The sequence below is a fragment of the Phascolarctos cinereus genome, unplaced genomic scaffold, assembly GCF_003287225.1.
Source record: "Phascolarctos cinereus isolate Bilbo 61053 unplaced genomic scaffold, phaCin_HiC Scaffold_5;HRSCAF=322, whole genome shotgun sequence".
In the NCBI taxonomy this organism is placed as follows: Eukaryota; Metazoa; Chordata; class Mammalia; order Diprotodontia; family Phascolarctidae; genus Phascolarctos; species Phascolarctos cinereus.
This window is the reverse complement of record NW_027555958.1, coordinates 294,159,237-294,182,873: the sequence shown is the minus strand read 5'-3', so window position 1 is coordinate 294,182,873 and position 23,637 is coordinate 294,159,237. Positions and strand designations below refer to the sequence as shown.

The 23,637-nt window shown below is 46.0% G+C and overlaps 1 protein-coding gene across 1 annotated transcript in view; it reads left to right on the top strand.

Annotated features, from left to right (window-relative positions):
* The window catches only part of FMNL1 (formin like 1), a 55,821-nt gene that overhangs the window by 3,099 nt on the left and 29,085 nt on the right, over nt 1-23,637 (top strand). The window contains 4 exon segments of the mRNA XM_020997339.2: nt 16,061-16,144; nt 20,979-21,092; nt 21,480-21,553; nt 22,418-22,501. Coding sequence (XP_020852998.1) covers nt 16,061-16,144; nt 20,979-21,092; nt 21,480-21,553; nt 22,418-22,501 — 356 coding nt within the window.

Below are 23,637 nucleotides of genomic sequence, written 5' to 3'. Positions count from 1 at the left end.
GATAACTTTTGTTTTTACATTGCCTAGATTTTCCCCTTGGCCTCCCTCCTTCCCCTCCCAAAGAGCCATCCCTTATCACAAAAAATATTTTTTGCTTAAAGAGGAAAAAGAGAAAAAAAATTCAGCAAAGCTGATCAACACATTGGGGAGAAAAAGCTTTTTTTTTGCAGATGAAGAAACCAAGTCCCAGGGAGAGAAGTGAGTGACTAACCGGGACTTGAATTCAGGCCCTCTCACTCCAAATCTAATGCTTTTTGAACAATGCTGTTCCAGGAACCAGTAGCTGGTTCGGGAACCCAGAGCTGGGGGACCACATAATCTTTTTTGAAAAATTAACTTTTATTGCTATATTTTGTTTTTGTATCATCCGTATTTCCTTCTGTATTCCTCTCTTCACCCCATCCCAGAGAACTATAAAGTATGAAGAAAGAAAAAAGTTCTGCAAACTGAACAACATATCAAAAAACTCTGAAATTATATTCAGTATCCCAGATCTATAGCTGCCCTACGGGAATGTGGGTAATGGAGTAGATTGGAGGACTAAGCCTGGAATCAGGAAGATCTGAGTTCAGATGTGTTCTTAGACAATTATTATATTACCTCTGCCTGTCCCAGTTTCCTCATCTGTAAAATGGGGATCATAATAACATTTACTTTTCAGGGTTGTTGTGAGGATCGAATGAGATAATATTTGTAAAGCTCTTAGAGCAGTGCCTGGCACATAATAGGCAATTAATAAATGCTTGTTGTCTCCTTTCCCACCCCAATATCTCATCAGAGGAGGGGGATGATCTCATGTATTTGGGGCCAAGCTGGGCTTGCAACATCTGATCCTCACTAGTGATCCCCCTCTTCTTCCTTTTACCCGAAATCACTCTTGTGCTACCCCCCCAAGGATGGGGAGTAGATCTTTTGGTAGGCTTAGTGCAACTCACTATGGTTAAATTAAATCAAATGCCCTAAATGTTGAGGAGCTGTGTCATGAACCTTTCCAAACAATGAATGAACCAGAAATTATTAATGTTTGGTTTTAGTTGGATGCATTAGGATTTTATTGTCCGGATGTGTTTTCCCAATTCTGTTTGTATAACTCCTTTTAATGGTAAACGGAGCCAATAGCTGGATACACAGATTGACCTGGAAGTGTGAAGCCTTAGATACTTGTGGAAGGTGGCAGCAGTGGATAGAAGTATTAGTGATTAGAGAGATTATCCACCAATATGTATCCCTCCCTGAGAGCGCTCCAATGTAGCAAGGGGTGAGATCTGGATGATGGTCTTATTATCGGTGATTATAGATACAGAGTTCAATTGGTTCAGTCATTTTTCAGTTGTGTTCAACTCTTCCTGACCCCATTTAGAGGGTCGTCATTTTTTTTAAAATTTTTATTTTCTTGACAAAGATACTGGAGTGGTTTGCCATTTCTTTCTCCAGCTCATTTTACAGATGAGGAAACTGAGGCAGACAGGGTCAAGTGACTTGCTAAGGGTCACACAGCTAAGTAAGGCTGGATTTGAATGAACTCTGTGGATTTCCTCATATAAATAGTACTTTAGAGGCATTATTGGTCCAACCCCTTCATCTTACAGTTGAGGAAACTAAGGTACATCATTGAGTGATTTGCCCAGAATCACACAGCTAGTAAGGCTGGATTTGAATGAACTCCCTGGGATTTCCACATGCAGTGGAATCTGCCTTCTAGAATTTCCCCGGTATAATAGAATCTATAGGTCTCTAGACTGTCAGAAGTAGGAGGGACCAGAGATCCTTTCACACTTTTTGTAGATGAGAAAACCCCAAGGCTCAGAATGAGGCATTGACTCAGGTCACACAGCAAGCTAGTGAAACAGTTATGACTAAGGAGGGTGGGAGTGGGTCGGAAGGATGAAGTCAGGACACAGACAGGAAAACTTAGGAGCACGTAGAATAGGGCAGATTAAGTGTGTATAATGCCAGCTCTGTTCTTGTGGACAGAATCCAGACCACACAGTGACTGGAGATTGTCTCAGCATTCCTGCTGACCAGTAAGAGGGAGCAGTTTAGGGGTGACATGCGAGTTAGACTTACCTAGAGCACTGTGCCCAGGTACATTGTGAGTGGCCTGTATACCTCTTAGCACTTGATGCAGGAATAGATGCTGTCTGGTGCTTGGTTTAAGACCAGCTTTTTGGCATTTGGGGAATAAGGAAAGATATTTTGTTAGAATAAGGAATAGCTCCCTGGAAAAGGAGGGGGAAGGGGATAAGCATTTATATAGCACCTACTATGTGCCAGGCACACTGTGCTATTGTTCAGTCGTGTCCAACTCTTCCTAACCCTGTTTGGGGTTTTCTTGGCAAAGATGCTGGAGTGGTTTGCCATTTCCTTCTCTAGCTCATTTTACAGATAAGGAAACGGAGGCAAACAACATTAAATGACTTGTCCAGGGTCACATAGCTAGCAAGTGTCTGAGGCCAGATTTGAACTCAGGAAGATGAGTCTTCGTGACTTTAGGGCCTTCACTTTAGCTGGCCCACACTGTGCTAAGTGTTTTACAAATATCACGTTATTTGAAGATCTCCTGTGGCTATTGCTTAGCCAGTACAGGGAGGTGTAGCCCCTGCCCGCTGGGAGCAGCCACTCTAAAGGGCAAGTGTGTGTGTGTGTGTGTGTGTGTGTGTGTGTAGCCCTAATCTGGGTCCAAATTCAGGCTCAGACACTGACCCTGCTAAGTCCTTTCTTCATCTATAATACTAACATGTTAGACTCAATAACTTCTAAGGCCCCTTCTGGGTCTAACTGTGATCCCACTCCTATTCTGGATGTTGGGGCCTAGCTTCTTGTCTACAGAGGGAGGAGAGGGGGTTATGGAGGGAAGCCTCCCCCTGTCAGTCACAAAATGTCAGGCACTCTTGGAGCAGAGAAGTAAGTGGGTGAGAGATAAGGAAGTTATCTGAGGAAAAATAACTTGGTGGGTAGAGGTTTCTCAGTGTGTCTGTATGTATTCTATCAGTCCGACACTTCCCCCTTTGCATCCCCCCACTCTTTACTCCTCCCTCATCCCCCATCCCAAGTCAAGGCTACCTAGAGTGATGTTCACCATCCATTGCATGGCTTGGCTAGAACACCCACAGTTGGTCAGCTCTCGTCCCCATTTTTCTCATGGACTTTCTCACTCCCCTTCCCCTCTCCCAAACAGGTCCGACATCTTGAGGCACCATTCCAGCTAAGGCAGCTGAGAATTATCCCTTGGTATGATAATGGAAAGATCACCAGTCCCTGAGACCACAATACAAATCCCAGCTCTAGCACGAACTACTGTTATTAAGCCTGGGCAAATTACTCTTGGTTTCTTCATCTATAAAATGGGCCCCATCTATAAAATGAGCTAGCCTGGGAGCCAGGACCACCTGGGTACAAGTCTTGCCTTTGAAACACACATCATTTGTATGACCCTGGGAAAGTTCCTTAACCCTTCAGTACCCTAGGCAACTAACTCTCTAAGACAATAAATTACAGACAGGTTGCTGATTTGCATTAAAAGAGGGGTTTTCCCACACCAGGAGATCCCTAAACTGGTGAAACCACAGATCATACCCCCTCCCCATTAATACCAATTAATTATTAATTAATATCAATACCTGTACTACCCAACTCAGAGGGTTATTGTGAGGAAAACGCTTTGTATTAAATGTTAAACCTTAAAATGTTACATCTGTTTGAGTTGCTCTTATCATTGTCACTGTCATCATTATTATTATCACCATACAACCCGGAGACACCATCTGCTACTTGCCTTAGTCCCATGAACCCTGTCTTCTGCCCTCCCAAGCCCCCTGTTCTTGTGTAGCTATGGAAATAGTGCCCTCCCACCCTTGGTGGAGGGGGCTATGATCCCTGAGGCTACTTAGTGGGGTGCTGCTGTTTAAAATGTGGAGGGGAAGGGAAAGGAGGAACAGATTGCAGTATGGGGTTTCTGGCTGCTGCCTTAGCAACGGTGGCAGGCCCATCCTGTTTCAAGGACTACAGTGATTTCGAGGCTCCATCTTTCTGTCTCCCCCTCACTCCTACCTGCACCCTCCTCCCGAAGGCAAAAAGTTGTGGTAGGGTATCTCCAAGGATTTCCCCCCTTTTCCCCACCCCCAGCATTTCTCCATCTGCTCTAATGTGCTCACTCAAGGCTGAGCTTTGCTTCAGCACTGAACCAGTGGCAGCCTGAAGAGGTGTTCTCTTGTCCTAGCCCTTTCAAAAGCTGTCTGTTTGACCTTGGGCAAATCACTTCTCCTCTGTCAGCTTCCTCCTCCACAACACGAGAAGATAGGGACGTAAATGGAAAGAATGAGGAAAAAAAAGTTGAAACAAAAAATTGGCCATGGAGAAAAATTTAGAAAATAAGGAAGTAGGGGTAGGGAATAAATATTTATTAAGTACCTACTATGTGCCAGGCACTATGCTAAGTGCTTTAAAAATATACTTTTATTTGATCGTCACATCAATCCTGGGAGGTAGTTGCTATTATGATTCTCATTTTACAGTGGAGGAAACTGAGTCAGACAGAGATTAAGTGACTTGCCCAGGTTCACGAAGGTAATAATTGTCAGAGATTGAATTTGAATTGTGGTCTTCTGGACTCCAGGGCTACCACTTTCTCCACTTCATCACCTAGCTTGCAAAGGAGCAAACCTTTGCTTTCACCCTTGCTTGCACAAGAGGGGAGGGGGACTATAGGTGTGTGATATTGGATATACTGTCAGATGTGGTTGACGGTTTGGTTCTGCCAAACTGATTTTTTTTTCGCCTTTTAAATTCTGTAACAAGGGACCATTTGCTGGGTGGTAGGGGGAGGGATGGATTGGGAAATAAAAGTGATGTCAAAACAAAAGATCAATAAAAGTACAATTTTTTTTAAATGAGGGGGATAAACTAGATGGTTTTTTAAGGCCCCTTCTGGCTCTAATGTTCGGTGGTTGCCCCTTAGGAAGAGCAAGGCCCTCAGGGAAGGAGGGAGAGGTTGTTTATAGGTTTGTGTTCTCAGCTGTTGAACCTGGGGCTCCTCTGGAACTAAATGTGGGCTTGGGGGGAATTCTAGCAGACATAGGCAGTACTCTGGCTCTGATTCCTGAAGGAAAAAACCACTGTTTCCATGTTTCTTTCTGGGCCTTTTACTGTGTTCCAGATGTAGGTCATGCAAATGGGGCATTAGTTGACCTCATAGCACATTGGGTATGGACCCAGTCAGCGTGAGGTGAGAAGAGTAAGGGTCCACAGAGGCACTCTGTGGGATGGGTGGGAACACATGGTATAGTGGAGAAAGGGATGGACTTGAAGTTAGGACACTTGGGTCCAAATCCAGCTGTTTGACACTGTCAGGTCCATTACCTATTTGTGTCCCAACTTCCTTATTTATTAAATAAAGATGTTACTCTCAGTAACTTATAAGGCTCCTTCTAGGTCTAATTGTGATCCTGTGACCTGCCAGGGCAGTGGAGGTGAGAGCATATATCTGTCAATGTAACATTTTAATTAGGCCTCACTATTTTTCTTTTCAAAACATTCTTCACCTCATTATTGCCAGCCCCTCAAAAAATAATGTCATTACTTTATTAATTATGGTTATTAATAGTAATGATTAATTACCACAAACTTGGGATATTATTATTAATAATGTACTACTAATTATTAATAAAACATGAGCTCGTGACAGCTAGTATTTATATAGCGCTTTAAGGTTTACAAAGTGCTTTACAAATATTCTCTCTCTATAACAAGTAAGTATAATCAAGCAAAGCAAATGAATCCGTTAGCCGTGTCTGAAAATGTATGTCTCATTCTGTCTCTGTATAGTTCATCACCTCTCTGCTAGGAGGGGGGAAGTATGCTTCATCATTAGTCACCTGAAGTCACGACTGGTCATTGCATTAATCAGAGTTCTGATCTTTTAAAGTTGTTTTCCTTAATATGTGGTAGTCATTATATACATTGTTCTCCTGGTTCTGTTCACTTCACTGTGTATCAGTTCGTACAAATCTTCCTAGGTTTCTCTGAATACTGTTTGTTTTGACATTTCTTATGGGGAAATAATATTCCCTTTAATTCTATTCATATACCATAATTTGCCCAGTCATTCTGTATTTGATAGGCACCTATTTTGTTTCCATTTCTTGCCTGTAACAAAAGGTATTACTCTAATTATCTTTGTACTGGTAGGTTCTTTTCTTCTGTCTTAAGCCTAGTTATTAAAAAAAATATATATATATATATATAATATTTAAATAATTTAAAAACAATATTTTAAATAATAAATATTTAAATATTTCCCTCAATTACATGTAAAGACAATTTTTAACATTCATTTTTTAAAATTTTGACTTCTAAATTGTAAACCCAATTATTACTTCATTCTGTACTCTTAAGTTTCAAGTAAAGAATATAGCTGACTGTCCCTTGTTCTCATTTTACCCTCTCTTGTCTCTGTGCCTTTGCTTACATCATCCATATGCCAGGAATGGACTTATTCCCCTCCCCCTCTTTCAGATTTTACTCTGTTTTGAAGTTAAGACCGATCTCAAAGTTTTACTTCCTCCAGGAAGCTCTTTGTCATACCCCAGGTTAAAAGGATCTCTTTCATTCCAAATTAAGTGCTTTACTTGTACCCAGAGCAAGAACTGGGAACTCTGATGCTTGGAGCAAATTCAGCTGAGGGGCACAGGGAGGGAGGGACCCCTGTGGTTCATCTAGCGGTCCCTGCTAAGTAAGGGTATTTCCAGTGGAGCAGATCCCCAGGCCAGGTGTTAATGTATGCTCATGATAGTATGTATCCTTGTATCCTCACCTTCTAGTATGATGCACACAGTAGGCACTTAATAAGGGATTGTTGAATTGAAGGAGGAGGGTCTTGTGAGGAGTGAACAGAAACAGTGAGGCCGTGGTTGGCCTTGGGGTCTTTAGTGGGCCCTAGTGGTCATGTCTGATGATGTCCACTCCATCTGATAGGTCCACTTGGGATATGGGGTTGGTGGATCCTCGGACTGAGGGAGATCCTAGTGGTCACGTCTGATGACGTCCACCCCATCTAATATGGGGTTTTGGTGGACCCTCAGACTGAGAGGGATCCTAGTGGTACGCCTGATGATGGCCACCCCATCTAATATGGGATTTTGGTGGACCCTCAGACTGAGAAGGATCCTACTTGGTCACATTTGATGTCCATTCCATCTGATAGGTCTGCTAGGGACATGGGGTTCCAGGACCCTCAGACCAAGAGGGCCAAAAACTCCACAAACTGGATAGAACCAAGGGAATTTCACCCAGGAGTTCTGAATTCCAGGCAATCCTTATTCTCCCACCTAGTGTTTTTCCCAGGACCCTAAGCTGAACAAATAGCAGAAAACAGATATCTCAGCTCTGCTGTCCCTGAGAATGCCCATAGTTACCTTGGCCAAACCATTGAGACTGTGTTTTACAGTCTCAGGGCAGGGTGGGGGGAAAGCCTAGTTCCTGGGCCCACCACAACTGGGGTATGTCGAGGACTCTTATAGATAGATAGCTTTACATTATATATTGCCATGGTTGAAGGAGAAGAAGAGCCTGGTAGCAGCAAACTGAGAGCATCCTGCTCAGAGCCCAGGCTGGACAGAGCCCTTATCTTGGGATGCCTCCACCTTCCCAGTTCCAAAACAGGGAGAGGTTTAGTCCAGCTTTGTACTTCTCTGTTTCCAGGCTAATCACGTGAAGGAAACTAAGGCCCAGAGTGGGGAACTCAAAGTCAGACAGCCAGAACCTAGAAAGAAGGGAGAGATGTGTGTGTGTATGTTTGTGTGTCTGTGTAGGAGGGAGTGGGTATGTCTGGCTAGAGTGTAGGAGGGAACCCCAAGTAGTGGTCGGAGGGCTACACACGAAGTCAGGTAGACCTGAGTTCAAATCCTGCCTCACACTGATTAGCTCTGTGACCCTGAACAAATCCCTAACATCTGCTAGCTTCACTTTCCTCTTCTGTAAAATAGGAAATAAAAATAATTTATTGTTGTGAAGGGCAAGCAAATTTAAGGTAATTAAGGTGCTTTGCAGACTATATATTTTATACGAAACTTGTTATTGTTATCATAAACATATTTCCCCAGGAGACCAGAGCCCCAATAATTTGGACATCTTTGAAAGGATTCTTGGACAGACTTGGAGAAATAGTGGAGGATAGAAGGGCCTGGTGTGCTGTGGTCCATGGGGTCATGAAGAGTTGGACTGAACAATAACTTGAAAGGGTTTAGAGGTCTAACAGTAACAGAAGGGGCTTCACCAGGATGATGGGTTAAAGCCTGGCAGAGAGGGAGCAAGAATGCCCCGAGTACCAATTCTTCTCTATTCTGGGCCCATTTTATAGAGCAGGGGTGTAGGGGTGGGCATCCAGTAGCCTCAAGGCTGCACATGGCCTTTTAGGTCCTCAAGTGCGGCCATTTGACCTAGAGGGCCACATGTGACCTTGAGGCCCAGGTTCCCCACCCCTGTTATATAGGCAGCCCTGAGGCCCTGCCCACCAACCTATACCACCACTACCAAGGTTTTTCAGAGGAACCCTGCCGTCCTGATGCCCCCAGATCCCCAGTTCTTGGATACCTCCAGTTGCCTTTGCCAGCTTGGGGATGGGCACCCAGACACAGCAAACCCCTGGTTATGACTGTGTCAGCAGGAAACCTCAGGAGGGGCCCCACGCTGGAGGCATCTCCACTTTGGGAGGGTGGGGTAACCGTGCTAACGGTAGCTCTATGTGTGTGTCTGGCGGGGCTGGTGGGGGAGAGGCCACCACTTCCCCCTGAGAGGAGAGGTGGGGGTGGGAGGTTCCCTGATGAATGAGTACTCGGTGTAGGCAACAACAGGAAGCTTGAGGCGATGGGTGGTGGGGCAGCAGGAAATTGTGCAGGGTGTTCCTGGTCCCAAGGGTGGCTGACATCTTGGGCCGGTTGGGTACCCAGCTTGCCTGTTATCTTCAAGGGGGTTTGGGGGTCTGTGAGGGACCCCTTGTGTGGCTAGGAGGGTCTGTTGCCCACCCCCTTCCCCCTGATCCCCACATCCCCCTAGGGTTCTGTCATTAGCTCCTGCTTGTGTTCGATCTCCTCGGCTCTCCGCGCCAGCATGGACGTGGGCCGTTCCATGTGCCTGCTGGCTCTACCTCGGCTGGGATTAGGGCCTGCTCTTCCTTGGCACGTGGTTATCAACTCCCATTAGGAGCAGTCCTGACCTTTTGGAGTTGTGAAATGTCTGATTTCACAAGACTTCTCCCTTTGCCCTGTGTCCTCCTAAATGTGCCTGTAAATGGCATACTTTATTTTAAAAATAAACATTTTATTGATATCTTTTATTTTCACATCACCTAAATTTCCCCCGTATCCTTCCCTTGTCCCAGAGAGCTATGCCATATAACAAAATATTTTTTTTTAAAAAAAGAGGAAGAAAAAAATAAAACCAACCAGCATATCTTATTTTTAAAAATTAAAATGATTCAGATTTTTCTTTTAAGAAATTTATTAAAACCTCTTGAAATTGCCTTAGGGCTGTACGAAAACTGGCATTAGGAACTGCAGGTTAATATGGCGAGCTCTGGGTCTTAGATTGTGACCTACTTGAAAGAAGGGACTTTTTGGGGGGGGGGTCTTTGTATCCCTGTTGCTGAGCTCTGTGCCTGGCACATAGTAGGTACTTAATAAATGTTTATTGGCCTAAGGTTGGGAGAGTTTTTTTTTTTAAGAGAGAAGAATGGCCCAGGTACATATCTGATTTTCCCCAGGCAAATTGGGGAGTATCAATGGTTAGGGAAGTCTAGGCCTGGGGCAGGTCGTTATGAGGGATGGGGGTGGGAGGGAGGGAATCCAGAAGTGATGCAAGTTCAAAGTGAAACTGAACCAGCGGAATTGAGTCCTGGTTCCCCTGATTTTGCCTAAGGGGAGGGAGGGGAAGTTATCCCAAGGTTTTTGGTAGAGGTAGAAGATGACTCTCTCCTGGGGAGATGTGGATGGAACCAAATGAGAGCATTTCTGATGGCAGTAATGTAGATGAGTTCTTCTTGTTATTTAGTCTGATCCCATTTGGGGTTTTCTTGGCAGAGATACTGGAGTGGTTTGTCATTTCCTTCCCCAGCTCATTTTGCAGATGAGAAAACTGAGGCAAACAGGGGTAAGTGACTTGCCCAGGGTCACACAGCTAGTAAGTGTGCAAGGCCAGATTTGAACTCTGGAAGATGAGGCTTCCTGTCTCCAGGCTCTGTGCTGTATCTACTATGGCATCTAATTGCCTGTAAACACACCTTAACTGCATCTTAAAGGCTAGGTCCTCCCACCAGGTAGAATATCTCCTGCCTCCATCCTTGCCTTTTCACTGACTGTTGCCTGGAATGCTCTTCTTCCTCATCTCCACCTCTGACCTTCAATCAAACCTCAGCTCAGATCCCACCTTCTGCCAAAGGCCTTTGCCAGTCTCCCTTAATGCTATTGCTCTGCCTCTGAGATTATCTCCCAGTGTGTATCTTTTATGTAGGCAGTCATTTGCATGTTGACCTCTCCTCAGAATGGGAGCTCCTTAAGGGCAGAGAGCAACCATGTTTTTGCTTTTCTTTGTATCGCCAGTGGTTAGCATAGGGCTTGGCACACAGTAAGTGCTTAATAAATGCTTGTTAATCACTAACTGAATGGCCATTTAGTCTTTACATGAGGATCTCTGATGAAGGACAACCCGTTTATCTTTAAAAATTTATTTTTATCCTGTACTTCAACTCCAAATAGAATGAGCATTTTCAGCCTACATGGTAAATAGCACATAAAAGGAGAACTGTACATGAAACTACAGGTGTCTACAGCTTGGGTTTCTTTTTTTTAATTTTTATTTTTAAGTGTCTACTGAGTTCAACGTGGAGCTTTCAAAGCTGTCCTACCTGGCCGAGCTTCTTGCTGTTAACCCTTTACCCCTCAAAGCGGCCCATTCCACATTAGGCAGATTCAGGGTTCTTTGATCTAGCCTCTGAGGCCAAACCAAAGAAGTTTGGACCCTCTGGTTCATTGATAGCCTTTCAGTACTGGAAGATGGCTACCATGTCCTGCATCCCCCCACCTCCCATCCCCAAGTCTTCTCTTTTCCAGATTAAACATTCCCATTTCTTTCAACTGATCTTTAATAGGAAAGCTTGATAAATAAACCTTAGCTACTTTAAAATTAAGTCTTACCATCAGGTGCTTTTTTTCTTTTTCTTCCATATTCTATCCCTCCAACCTAATGGAATTCCCTTGAATGGAGAGGGGGGTGGGAAGAAAAAACTATGCTCACAGAACCTAACACCCCATTCCTGCTCCCAAATACACTCCTTTCTCCTGGGGACGTATCCTCCTGTGACGGCCATTTTCCACTTGTGATGTCCACTTCTTTCTTTTCTCATCATACATACTCATCTCCCTGGCTCCCCTGCCGTGCCCAGTGTCTCCCTCCCCCCTCTACTAGACAACTGTTCATTCTATTCCCTGCCCAGGAAGTGGGGTCTGCCCCTCCCAGCTGAGCGCCAGGGTGCACCTGTCCCTGGTGTTCAGAAGCTATGAGGGGAGGGCGGTGGCAGGCAAGAGGACAGTGCCAGCCAGGCATGGATGCCCAAGTAGTGTTGACCTTCTTCTCCCTATTCCTCCCCTGACCTCACTATGCTGGCTGACACAGCCAGCCACTATCTGTATGCTGAGCTATCTCTGGCTTATGCCCCCTTTTCCTTTCCTGTTATGCCCCCAGGGTGCACTGCTGGCCCCCCCTCCCCCAATCAGTGTAGAGGCAGCCCCCTTCCCTGTGAGATGCCCCATTGTAGCTATGGGCACACCAGGGCAGCAGCTGCTAATTAGCACTTGGCTCCATTAGAGTTATTTCTGATGCCTGAGCCTAAATTTAGCTTGGCTGGCAGGCTGTCGTATGTACGCCTCTTCTCCCCCCACCCCAACTCCTGACTTGATGGAGGGGGGGGGGAGATGACTGATTTTTGGGGAAGGGGATCAGGTACTGCCTGAGCTCTCCCTGATTTCTCCCTTCGCTTGGTACTAATATAAGTGTCAGGGATGAGCTAGGAGAAACCCAGGTGTCCCACTAGGCTTTGCTCACTTGAACACCTCCCATTATCCATTGGACTGCACTATCTGATAGGGCTGGAACTGCCTCCTCTGGATGTTTCCTGGTACACTGGAAAGAGTGTTGGTTCTGGAGTCAAAAGTCCTGGGTTCAAATTCCAACTCCACCATTTCTTATTGTGACCTTGGGCAAGTTAGTAGGTCACTTTGTCCCTCTAGCCCTTTTTCTACAACTGTAAAATGAAACAATTGGACTAGACCACTTCTGATAATCCCGTCGACTCCTGGGAATACCCCCTCCCCCGCAGGTACTGTGTGTCTCTCTCTACCTCCCTGTTCCCCCTCCCCCCAAAAAAGGCATAGTCATTTTCTAGAAGCATTTTTGGTCGCTAGGGCTGAGGAAGATGGAGAGGCCAATGGGAAAAGATTCCAGTGGGAAGCTGATTCCCTTTTCTTTCCATGTCTCCCCATCCCCACCTCAAGGCTCTGGGCCTCCCTGTCCTATTTGCTCCATGGCTTCTGGACTCTGTGGCTGTACACCCTCTCCTGTTGTGCTGATTTCCCCCACTGGCTTCACAGATTCTGTCAAAGGTATCTAGGTATCCTCCTCCATCTTTCCCCTTATCCCTGTCTCTCTTCTCCATTTCACTCTTTCCCAATCTCTGCCTCTGTTCTCTTTGCATCTTTCTCTTCTTCTCTGAGTCCAGCTCACTCCCCCATTTTTCTTATCTAGTTCTTCTGTCTTTGTCCCTTACTTGTGCAAGGTGCTGGGGCGGGGGTATATGTCTGTCTCTGTCTTTTCCCTCTCATCTCTGTCTCCCACTCCTCTCCTTCCCAATTCTCTCTGCCTCTGGCTCCTCTTTCCCAGTCTCTGTCTGTTTATCTCTGGTTCTTCTCCTACCTGTGACTTCTCTCTCTGACACCTCTGTCTTACCAGTGAAATGAGATAGACACATATAAACATCTTGCGTTGTCTTGGGTGGTGAGGTAGGTCTAGGCAGAAATGTGCTTGAGGAATTGCGTTTTGTAATACTCAAACCAAGCGGGTGATTTGTTGGCTCAGAACATCTAAGGAACTGTTGTACCTTCAGTGGATGGATCCCTTGCTCAGAACCCACCCAAACAAGAGGCATATATTGGTCCTCAACCAAACCCTTTGAGCGGTACACCAGTCCCATTGCCCTTTGATCAGACTTGGCCTATTCCTTTTGATGATTGCATGGTGAGGGGAGCAGAGAGGAGATAGAAGTTGTTTCCTGTTTCATAACTCGGGGAGAGGGAAGATGTTCCCCCACTATCTTCCTCAACTTGGCCCTGGTCTGTCTGTGGGCAACAGGCCATCAGGCCTGGAACGGTTACCACATTTCCTGTGGGGGTGGGCAGGACCAGAGGTTAGGAAATGGTGGCTCTGAGCACTTCATTTCTTGTTACCTGGAGGACAGTCTACACGGCAGTGATTTGGGGGTGAGGTCTGACATCCTCTAACATTCAGAGGTTCCCCAGGTCCATACTTTGGTTTTGGGTATACCCAACCTGGCCTTCCTGGAAGGGGGCCGTCTGAGGAGGGAAGCTCTGTGGGAAGGTGTGGCCTAGACTCTCCCTCCTATGATGAGCTAACATGTTGGCTTGGGAGTCACAGAGGCCCAAAAGGGGTCTCTTTACATCTCTCTAAGGCTAGGGTCTATGGATAGTTTTTACTGAGTCCATGAACTTGGATGGGCCAAAATTTAAAAGAAATTACTTTTATTTTCATTTATTTAGCATTTTAGCATTTATTTAGAAAATTGAGCATTTCTTTCAATTATTTAAAAACATTCTTCAGAGAAGAGGTCTGAGTAGAGTCTTCACTCAGACTATCAAAGGGGTAGAGATATAAAAACTTATTCCTGAGTTAGAGGGAGATCAAGTGAGGAGGGCATATGTGTGGGAGAATATAATAAAATTTGTATTCATGAAAACTTTGGAATATTTGAGTGTGTGGGAACACTTATGGGGCATATAAGTTGGGGTATGTGAAAACATTCGTGTTCCAGGGGGTATATATTAGAACATTAGTGTGCGTGTGTGTGTTGGGGAGGTGTATATGAGAACATTGTGTGTGTAGGTGTGTCTATATGAAGACATCATTGTGTATGTGGGTGTGTTCAAGAGAATTAATATGTGGGAGTATGTGTGATAGTGTTTGTATAATAATGACAACAATAACAGCCAACAGTTATATAAAACTTTAAAAGTTTGCAAGGGAGTTGACATTTAGCCATATGGGTTCCTCACCACAACCCTAAGAAGTGGGTGCTATTATTATTAACCCCTTACTCCAATTTTACAGATGAGGAAACTGAGGTTAAGTGATTGCTCAGGGTCCCACAGGTAGAGTCTGAGTTGGGATTTGAAATCAGGTGTTCTTGACTCCAAGTTAGATCTCTCTGCACTATATTAAATGAAAAGGTGTGTATGGGAGATGTATGTAAGCAAAGGGGATGTGTATATGTATGTATGTGAATGGGTTGGTAGGTGCATATGTAAGTGAAGGGGACTTAGTGTTCGTGATCAAAGGGAGGTGAGAGGAGTGGGGGATTAGGGAGCAGAGAAGGAGAGAGGAGGTGGGGGGGGAGAGAGAGAGAGAGAGAGAGAGAGAGAGAGAGAGAGAGAGAGAGAGAGAGAGAGAGAGAGAGAGAGAGAGGAAGAGAGAGAGAGACAGAGAGAGAGACAGAGAGAGAGAGAGAGGAAGAGAGAGAGACAGAGAGAGAGAGACAGAGAGAGAGAGAGACAGAGAGAGAGAGAGACAGAGAGAGAGAGACAGAGAGGGAGAGAGAGAGAGAGACAGAGAGAGACAGAGAGAGAGGGAGAGAGAGAGAGACAGAGAGAGAGAGAGACAGAGAGAGAGGGAGAGAGAGAGAGACAGAGAGACAGGGAGAGAGAGAGACGAGAGAGAGAGAGAGAGAGAGAGAGAGAGAGAGAGAGAGAGAGAGAGAGAGAGAGAGAGAGAGAGAGACTAATGATCTGGAGTTCTCTAGGGATGTCATATTAGGAGTCTTAAGTTTCTGTTTGACCCTTGTAGAATGAACTTGGCCCTCAGATCTATTAAAAAGCTTTTGGGACCCCCAGAGTTCTCCACCCTCTGGTCCTTATATGACGCAGCTACCTTGGGCAAAAGAGGGGGTCCCTATGGTTAGGACCAGAACAGTGTAAGGTGAGCTTGCAGATTTATTCCATTGAGGGTCGTGGAAGGTGGGTAAGAGAGAGACAGGTTGATCTCTTTTTCTAAGACTCAGATTTCCAAGGGAATTCCCAGGTAGGGGGTAGGAGCAGAACCCCAGAGGCTGAAACCCCAGGCCCTGGTGGTTTGTCTTATTTCCTGTGGGGTGTGTTCTTTCCTCTCCAAAGTCCCCTTCCCACATGAGAAACCATGACTCACCTTCCCCAGCAACCCAGACTTGAGTTTCTCCCACTTTCCAAGCAAAGTGGCTCCTCTCTACCCATCAAGGGACCCCAAAAGGCCCGCACTGGAGCATTGGGATTTGAGGGAGGGAGAAGAGGAGCCTGAGTCCTTCTCCACAGAGTAGTTTGCTGGGTGTTAAGTTCCTTTGAAGGAGAGTGTTTGTGCATATATGGGGGGGGGTTGCACAAAGAAGCAGTTGTGTGTTTAGGCAGCCCATGGACATGGTTATCAAGGGAAGTAGAGGGTCCCCGGTACATTGCACTGCTGTATCCTCACACCAGGTCAGTGAGGAAAGTAGGCCAAATCCATGTGGGGGATGGAGAAACTGGGGCCCAGGAAGGTTAAAGAACAGGCTAAGGTCATTCAGGGAGCTGCTGGAAGAACCAGCCTTGGAACCCAGGGCTTCTACTTTTCATCGTGGGCTCTGTTGCTGTGGGATCATCTGTCACAGGCTTTGGGGGACTCTGTATTTGCCCACCTTCCTCTTGTTTGTTCCCACCATCCCTCCTGTTACCTAGACACTAACACCTTTGTTCATTTGTCTCTCTGCCCCTGGCAGAACTGCATGAACCTGCCCCCAGACAAGATACAACTTCTGAGCCAATATGACAATGAGAAAAAGTGGGAGCTGATCTGTGACCAGGTAAGAGCAAAGTGGGACCCTCCTGTGGGTGACGTGGGGGCAAAGAGTGGGGAGGTATGGGGAATGGGGGAGGGGAGCAGCAGGGCGGGGATTGCTCATAATCCTTCGGCTGGTGTGATGTGAGGGTACTGTGAGGAAATAACATTCTGGGTGGGAGGGGTAGGGAAGGAGGGAAGGAGGGAAGGAGCTATGGCCTAGATTTAGAGCCTGGAGTGGAGTGACTTATGCAGCTCTTAGGAATTCCCCCCCAACTTTCCCCACGAGGGACAAAGCACCAATTTAGTCACTGACTGGTTAGATAAAGAACACTTAATCTGAAGGGCTCAGGGCTGCTCTGAGAGTAAAGCCAGAAACATTACTCCAATATTCTGTGTTCTTACCAAAGAGGGCAGATCACCACCATGTGGACACAGCCCACTCTCAGCCTGCGGAGTCACCGTTGACCCCTGGGAACATGTCCTTCACCCACCTGGGGGTTACACAGCTGAATACAGAGTCTTCTCCCAGCCAAGGCTCTGGGCAGGGGGAAGGGAGGGCGACTTTAAGGTCTGTAGTGTTAGAAAAAGAACAGTGGATGTGAAGTCAGGACACTTGGGTTCAGATCTCTTCAAATGTCTGCTGCTTCCTAGTTGTATGACCATGGATAGGTCACATCACCTCTGACCTTTCTGAGTCTCAGCTTCTTCATTTGTAAAATGTGGAGAAGAATATTTCCAATTTCACAAGGTAGTTGTTTTTATTTTTTTGGGGGGGAGGGGAGCTATTTGCTTTATTAACAAGTATTCTCTCTCCCTCCTACTGCCATCCCCGCTCCTCCCCCATCAATTAAACAAACAAACAAACAAAATTAAACCTTAACAAGTATTCATAGTCGAGCAAATTCCCTCACTGGCCTCATCCAAAAATGTGTAGCCTATTCTCATCAGGAGGTGGGTAGCATGTTTTACCTGTGGATGTCTGGGTTAGTGGCTTGCCAGTACATTGATCAGAGTTCTCAAGTCTTCCAAAGTTGCTTTTTAAAAAATATAATGTTATTGTTATTACACAAATTGTTTTCTCAGCTATGTTCACTTCGCTCCGCATCATTTCATACGGATCTTCCCAGTTTTCTATTAAGCTGTCCATTTTTGTCATTTCTTATAGTAAAGTAGTATTCCTTTACATTTCTATACCATAATTGGTTTAGTTATTCCTCAACGGATAGGCATCCCCTTATTTGCCAGGTCTTTTTGCCACTAAGAAAAGGACTACTATTAAGAAAAGAGTCTGGCCTCAGACACTTGATACTTAATTAGCTGTGTGACCCTGGGCAAGTCACTTAACCCCTATTGCCTCACCAAAAAAAAAAAAAGTGCTGCAAATATTTTTGTGCTTATGGGTCATTTCTGTTTTGTTGATCTCAAGATATGTGCTTCAGAGAGTGCTAGCATTTATATAGCATTTTAAGATTTGCAAAGAACCTTAAAAATATCCCATTTTATCCTTAACAACCATCCTGGAAAGTAGGTGCTGTTATTATCCTCATTTTACAGATGAGCAAACCGAGGCAGAAACTGGTTGAGTGACTTGCCCAGGGTCACACATCTAGTAAGTGTCTCAGATTGGATTTGAACTCATATCCAGAGCTCTACCCACTTTTCTACCTAGCTGCCATTGTAAGGGAAGTGTTTTATAAACTTTGAAAATATTATAGTATAATAATTGCTCTTTATTAAAGTGTTTTGATGTCATAATAATAACATTATACCACCTGAATTGATATTGTGTTTTAGCACCAAAGAAGAAACCTGTCTTTATGTGTTTTCTCATCTGTCCCTGGAAAGTGGTACAGGAGGATTATGTTCCCATTTTACAGATAGACTCTGGCCCAGAGAAATTGAGTGATTTGCTACACACAGCTGGTTAGTTCTTTCCCCCATGTTTGAGATTTGCCAGATGCCCTTACTTTTCTCCCTGCCCTGCCCTGGCCCATCAGCTCTGCTGTTAGAAGCTGCCCAGGAGGGAGGGGCTGGGGCTGGGAAAAGAGAAAGCCTCACCACTGCAGTAAGGGATGGAGAAACATAGAGGAGCCTTCTCTCCCAGCAAGCAGCTAGGGAGGAGGAGGGAGGAGTGAGGAAACCTCCCCAGAGACCCAGCGTTGGGTCCTGGCTCTCTTGCTAATGGGATAGTAGAGCTGCTTTGCTGAGAATCCTCATGGGTATGTGTGTGTGTGTGTGTGTGTTGTGTGTGTGTGTGTGTGTGTGTATGTGTGTGTGTGTGTGTGTGTGTGTGTGTGTGTGTGGTGGTAGGGATGGTTAGCAGGGAACTAAGCTAGGAACTGGGGATAGGACTAGGGATGAGGATCCACAGATTTGGGGGCATTGCAAAGGCTCCCACTGCTGGAATCAAAGAGATTGAGAGAGGGGAGAAGCTGAGGGTGTGGAGAATGTCATAGGAGTCCTGAGGAGAAGGTTTTGACTTCAACTCAGGGTACCTTGGGCATGGGCCAGTTTTGGTAGAAAGAAGCAGGTATTGGCACCTGTCAGTGTGTTCTAATAGGTACAAAGAGATAAGCCGTGTGTGCCCCTCCTGACAGGTGTCTGCTGACCTGGGAACATGCTCTAACATGAGAGTACATAGCTAGGCAGGGGTCCGGAGGACAGCTAGTGTTTGTGTGTATGTGTGTGTTGAGGGGGGTGGTGCTTTCTGCCTACTAAGACCTCTGCAGCTGCCACTCCTGGGCTGGGCAGATGGCTTGAGGGGGTGGAAGGCTTTGGAAAGAAGAGGGCAACCAGGAGCGCCAGCCTTGAGAATGAGAATGGCGCTGCTAGGCTACTGGGAAGGTGAACCGAGGGCGGTGGTCTCAGAATGTTGGCTCCAAAACTTCCCTCCCTTGGCTCTGAGCGCTGCCCTTGGACAGAGAAGGGGCACGGCATCTGGGCCCACTGCCCAAGGTGGCAGCGTGGGCAGAGCTTGGAAAGGGGCGGGAGAGCCATCTAGTGGTGTTTCACTGTCAACACAAGGCAAGGCCTTTGGGTCTTTCTTGGGGACTGAGGGTGTGGTCAGAGGCTAAAGTTGAGAGATGTGTTAGGGGCTAGGCCATGGAGCTGGAGGCTTTTGAGCATGGATTTAGTATTCATCCCTTTCAACTAAACAGTACCCTATACATCCATGCATACATCTCGCATGTATGGGGAGATACATATGCAAATATATCTATGAATATAATATGAGTCGTGGGGGGGGCAGTGGTGGTGGTGGTGGTGGGGGAAGCCCAAGCACTTCCCCACAGTCATCACATGAAGTAAGTAGTATAAGTATTGTTATTCCCCTTTAATAGATGAGAACTCTGACATTCGAAACCAAGATTCTCTTTACTACACTTCACTGGTCCCTTATGAGTATTTTTTTTTAACATTCTTAACTCAGTCTAAGTGCTAGGGGAAAGGGCCAAATTGGAAAGAGAGCCATCCGGTAGTGCTGCGTGCCAGGGACGGGTGAGGGAGGGCAGGGGGAACTAAATATTAGAGATTTTTGTGAAGAATGGTTACTCAACATATAGTTCAATATCACAGCGACTTCTACCAGATAAGAAGTTGAGACATACACAAATAGATGGTCTTGAGTCTGGCTTCCTTCCTTTCTGTTTATCAGAGGAGGGACTGATGGTCAAAGATGACGGTCCTTCCTCTCTCCGTGTCCTGTTGAGCCTGCCTTTTTCAGTCCCGGCACATCTGGACGCCCTCTTTCCTCTTTTTCCCTTCCCAGTTTCGTTTCCTTCACATGTGGTGGTTGGGAGGTGGTGAGGGGGCTGGATTAGATGACAGATCTAAGGTTCCTCACAGCCCTGAATAGATTATGACTAGCTAGCCTCATATTCAAAGCCAGAAAACCCGGGTTCAAATCCCATCTATGTGTTCATGGGCCCAGTTTTAATTAATAGCTAGCATTTATGTAATGCTTTAAGGTTGGCAGGCAGGTTGGTGGCACAGTGGATACAGTGCTGGGTCTTTAGATCGTACTAGCTGTGTGACCCTAGACAAGTCACTTCACCTTGTTTGTCTCAGTTTCCTCATCTGTAAAAAAATGAGCTGAGAGAAGGAAATGTGAACCACTCTAGCATCTTTGCCAAGAAAACCCCAAATGGGGTCAGGAAGAGTCAGACATGACTGAAAAATGACTGAACAGCAGCAACATTAAGGTATCTCATTTGATGCTCATGACAGTCCTAGGAAGGAGATGCCATTATCATTCCCGTTTTATAGATGAGACAAAGACTTGCCCACTGTCACACAGCTAGTACATGGCTGAGGCAGGATTCAGACTCCATTTTCTAGACTCCAAGTCCAGCACTTTATCTAGGTTTGCTACCCACCTGCCTGACTTAGAGCTGCCAGCTATCTTTGTGGTCATCTGGTCCAATCTTCTCCTTTTACAGATGGGGAAACTGAGGCCCAGAAACTTAAGTCACTTGTCCGAGGTCACACAGATAGTAAATGACAGTACTAGGATTTGAACCCATTTCCTTTGATATCAGATCCTCTCTTCTTCTTGTTTTAAGTGGAGTTTTTTTTCTTCTACTTTTCCTTGGCAAATCACTTGGCTTTTCTGAGTCTCAGTTCCCTCATCTGTAAAATGAGACAGTTGGCCAGAGTGATCCCTGAGGTTCATTTAGCTCAAACCTTGTGCTCCTATGCCCCTGTTTTTTCCCCCTCTGCCATCTTTGGTCTGATCTCCCCATTTGTGCCTGGGGCCTCCAGGTGTCTTCTGTCCTGTGTGTTGGAGAAGGCAGATGTATAGCTGGGCAATGGAAGCACTCAGAGTCTCTCCACCTTTCTCTTTCCCCACCTCCCAGGAGCGGTTTCAAGTCAAGAACCCCCCAGCTGCCTATATCCAAAAACTTAAGAGCTACCTGGAGACGGGTGGAGTCAGCAGAAAGGTGACAGCTGACTGGATGACAAACCTGGGGGTATCTTCCTCCTCTTATATTGTCTTGCTTATCTCTTCCCTTGCACCTTTCACACCTTGGGCACCAGGAATAGAGTATGTATGTGGGGACATGTGCATGTATGTCCAAGCTAGAGAGTACCCTGGATAGATTGGTGTGAATAGGAGCATCTGAGCCTGCTCAAAGCTGTGGTTAGTGTCCCAGCAGATGCAAGAAGATGGGGAGGAGAGGGAGGCAGGACCATGAAAAGGGTGTGCCCACTGTGTGTGTGTGTGTGTGTGTGTGTGTGTGTGTGTGTGTGTGCTTTCCTGGCTGCCATAGAGGGGACCTGGGTGAGCCCTGAAAACAGGCAGGATGGGCAGGCCTGGGGTTCCTACCTACCAGGCTTCTTCTGCATTTGGCTCATAGTTTAAGAGGCGTGTTCAGGAGTCCACACAGGTCTTGCGGGAGCTGGAGATTTCACTGAGGACCAACCACATTGGGTGAGTGAGGGCCCCCAGACTTCCTGTGTCGTAGCAGATGTGGGTGGCCCCTAAGCTAGGGTGCAAGTCTCTGGGGACCCTTATTCTTCCTTTCTTACCATAGTCAGAGCTCTAGCTTCCCATCTGGGCTTTGTTTCAGGGAGCTGAGGTATCTCTATACTGAAGGGAGGGGGAGACATTATATCCATTTAAAACAGGGGTTCTTAACTATTTCTGTGTATCGTAGATCTCTTTGGCAGTCCGGTGAAGCCTGTGAACTCCATCTCAGAATAATGTTTTTAAATGTGCAAAATAAAATACCTAAGATTACAAAAGAAACCAGTTATATTGAAATACAACTATAAAAATAAAGACAATGAAATACAAAATAAATATAACTAAATACAATTATCAAAATGTTTTTGAAAACAAATTCTCAGACCCTTGGTTAAGAACCTCTGACCTAAAGTCTACTGTACATTCCATACCCTGGCACAGACTTGGGGGCTGCCTTCCCTCCCCCCCTTTTCTTCCAGCAGGAGATGGCAGTGGGCTCTTTCTCTTCCCCATCTATCTGGACCACCCCCATGCCAAGCAGAGGTGGTAGTAGACTCTGTGCTCTGAACTTCCCGGCATGGACCACAGCTAGTGCCCGGAAGCTGCTGTCTAGTGAGCCAATGCCAGGGTGTGCCTGGTGCCTGGGAGGTTTCCCTAGGGGAGCCTGGAAGATGGCACTGGAGCTGAGCTGTTCACTTTCTTATCTGCCTCCTCCTCCCTCACCGTGCCCCTACGTTTGGGATAGAAGAAGGAGTGACAGTAGCAACGTCTTCTCCTTTGGGCCTTGGAGGAAGTTGCCTCTCCCCTTCTATGTCCTTTCTCCAATAGGTGGGTACAAGAGTTCCTAAATGAAGAGAACCAGGGCTTGGACGTGCTGCTGGAGTACCTGGCCTTTGCCCAGTGTTCAGTCACGTAAGATCACCCCAAGGGTCCCCTCTTTCCCTTCATCCTATTTTTGCCTCTTTTCTCCCCACCCAGGAAGTCTTGAAGGTAGATGAACAGACCTGACATTATACCCTCCTTCCCCTCACCTCCATCCCTGGGCTAGTGGTCAAGTCATTCCTGGCGCAGTAGCCTGACTCTGGTTCTTTTGGCCTTCTCCCCCAACTCCTACTCCCTTAACACATATATGTACTCCGTGTAGTCTCACGAAACCGAGGGCTGTCTTCTTGGGTGGTGTGAGAAATAGCAATGGCAAGACATAAGACAAAGCCAGGCTCAGGGTGGTACTGTGGTGTTGAGACTTGATGGTGAGAGCACCAAATTTATAGTTAGAGGACCTTAGTTCAAAGCCCAGAGCTGTTCCTTCCCTCCTCCTCTCTTTTCTTCAAGCATTCATTACGCTTCTACTATGTGCCAGGTACTGTGCAAGGTATTGGAGATACATAGACACAACAAAATAGTCTCTGCCCTCAAAGAGCTTACATTCCATTGGGGCTTGGAGGTAAGGACAATACTTACTCAAAAGACAAATAAAATACAAAATATATTACTATCAGGCATGCCCCCACTTCTGTCTTTGGGCCTCAGTTTCTTCATCTGTAAAAATGGATGAGCTGGACTGATGATCTCTAAGGTTCCTTCCATCTCTATCTAGTGCCTACGATCTTATTTTTCTTTGTAGTCTCCGTACTGGGTGGCATAGTGGATGGAGCGCTGGGCCTGCAGTCAGGCAGATCTGAGTTCAAGTCCAGCCTCAGACGCTTACCAGCTGTGTGACCCTGGGCAGGTTACTTAACCTCTGTTCACTTCAGTTTCCTCAGCTGTAAAAAGGGGATAAAAATAGCACCTACTTCCCAAGTTGTTGTGAGAATCAAATGAGATAGTGTTTGTGGAGTGCTAGGCATAGTGCCTAGTACATAATAGTTGCTGTATAAATGTTAGTTACCATCATCGTCATCATCAGCTAGGTGGCATAGTGAATAGAGCGCTGGGCCTGGAGTCAGGAAGACCTGAGTTCAAATCTAGCTCTAGACATTAACAGCTCTATGACCCCGTGCCAGTCATGTGTTTGCTTAACTGTAATAAAGGGGATAGTAACAGCACTT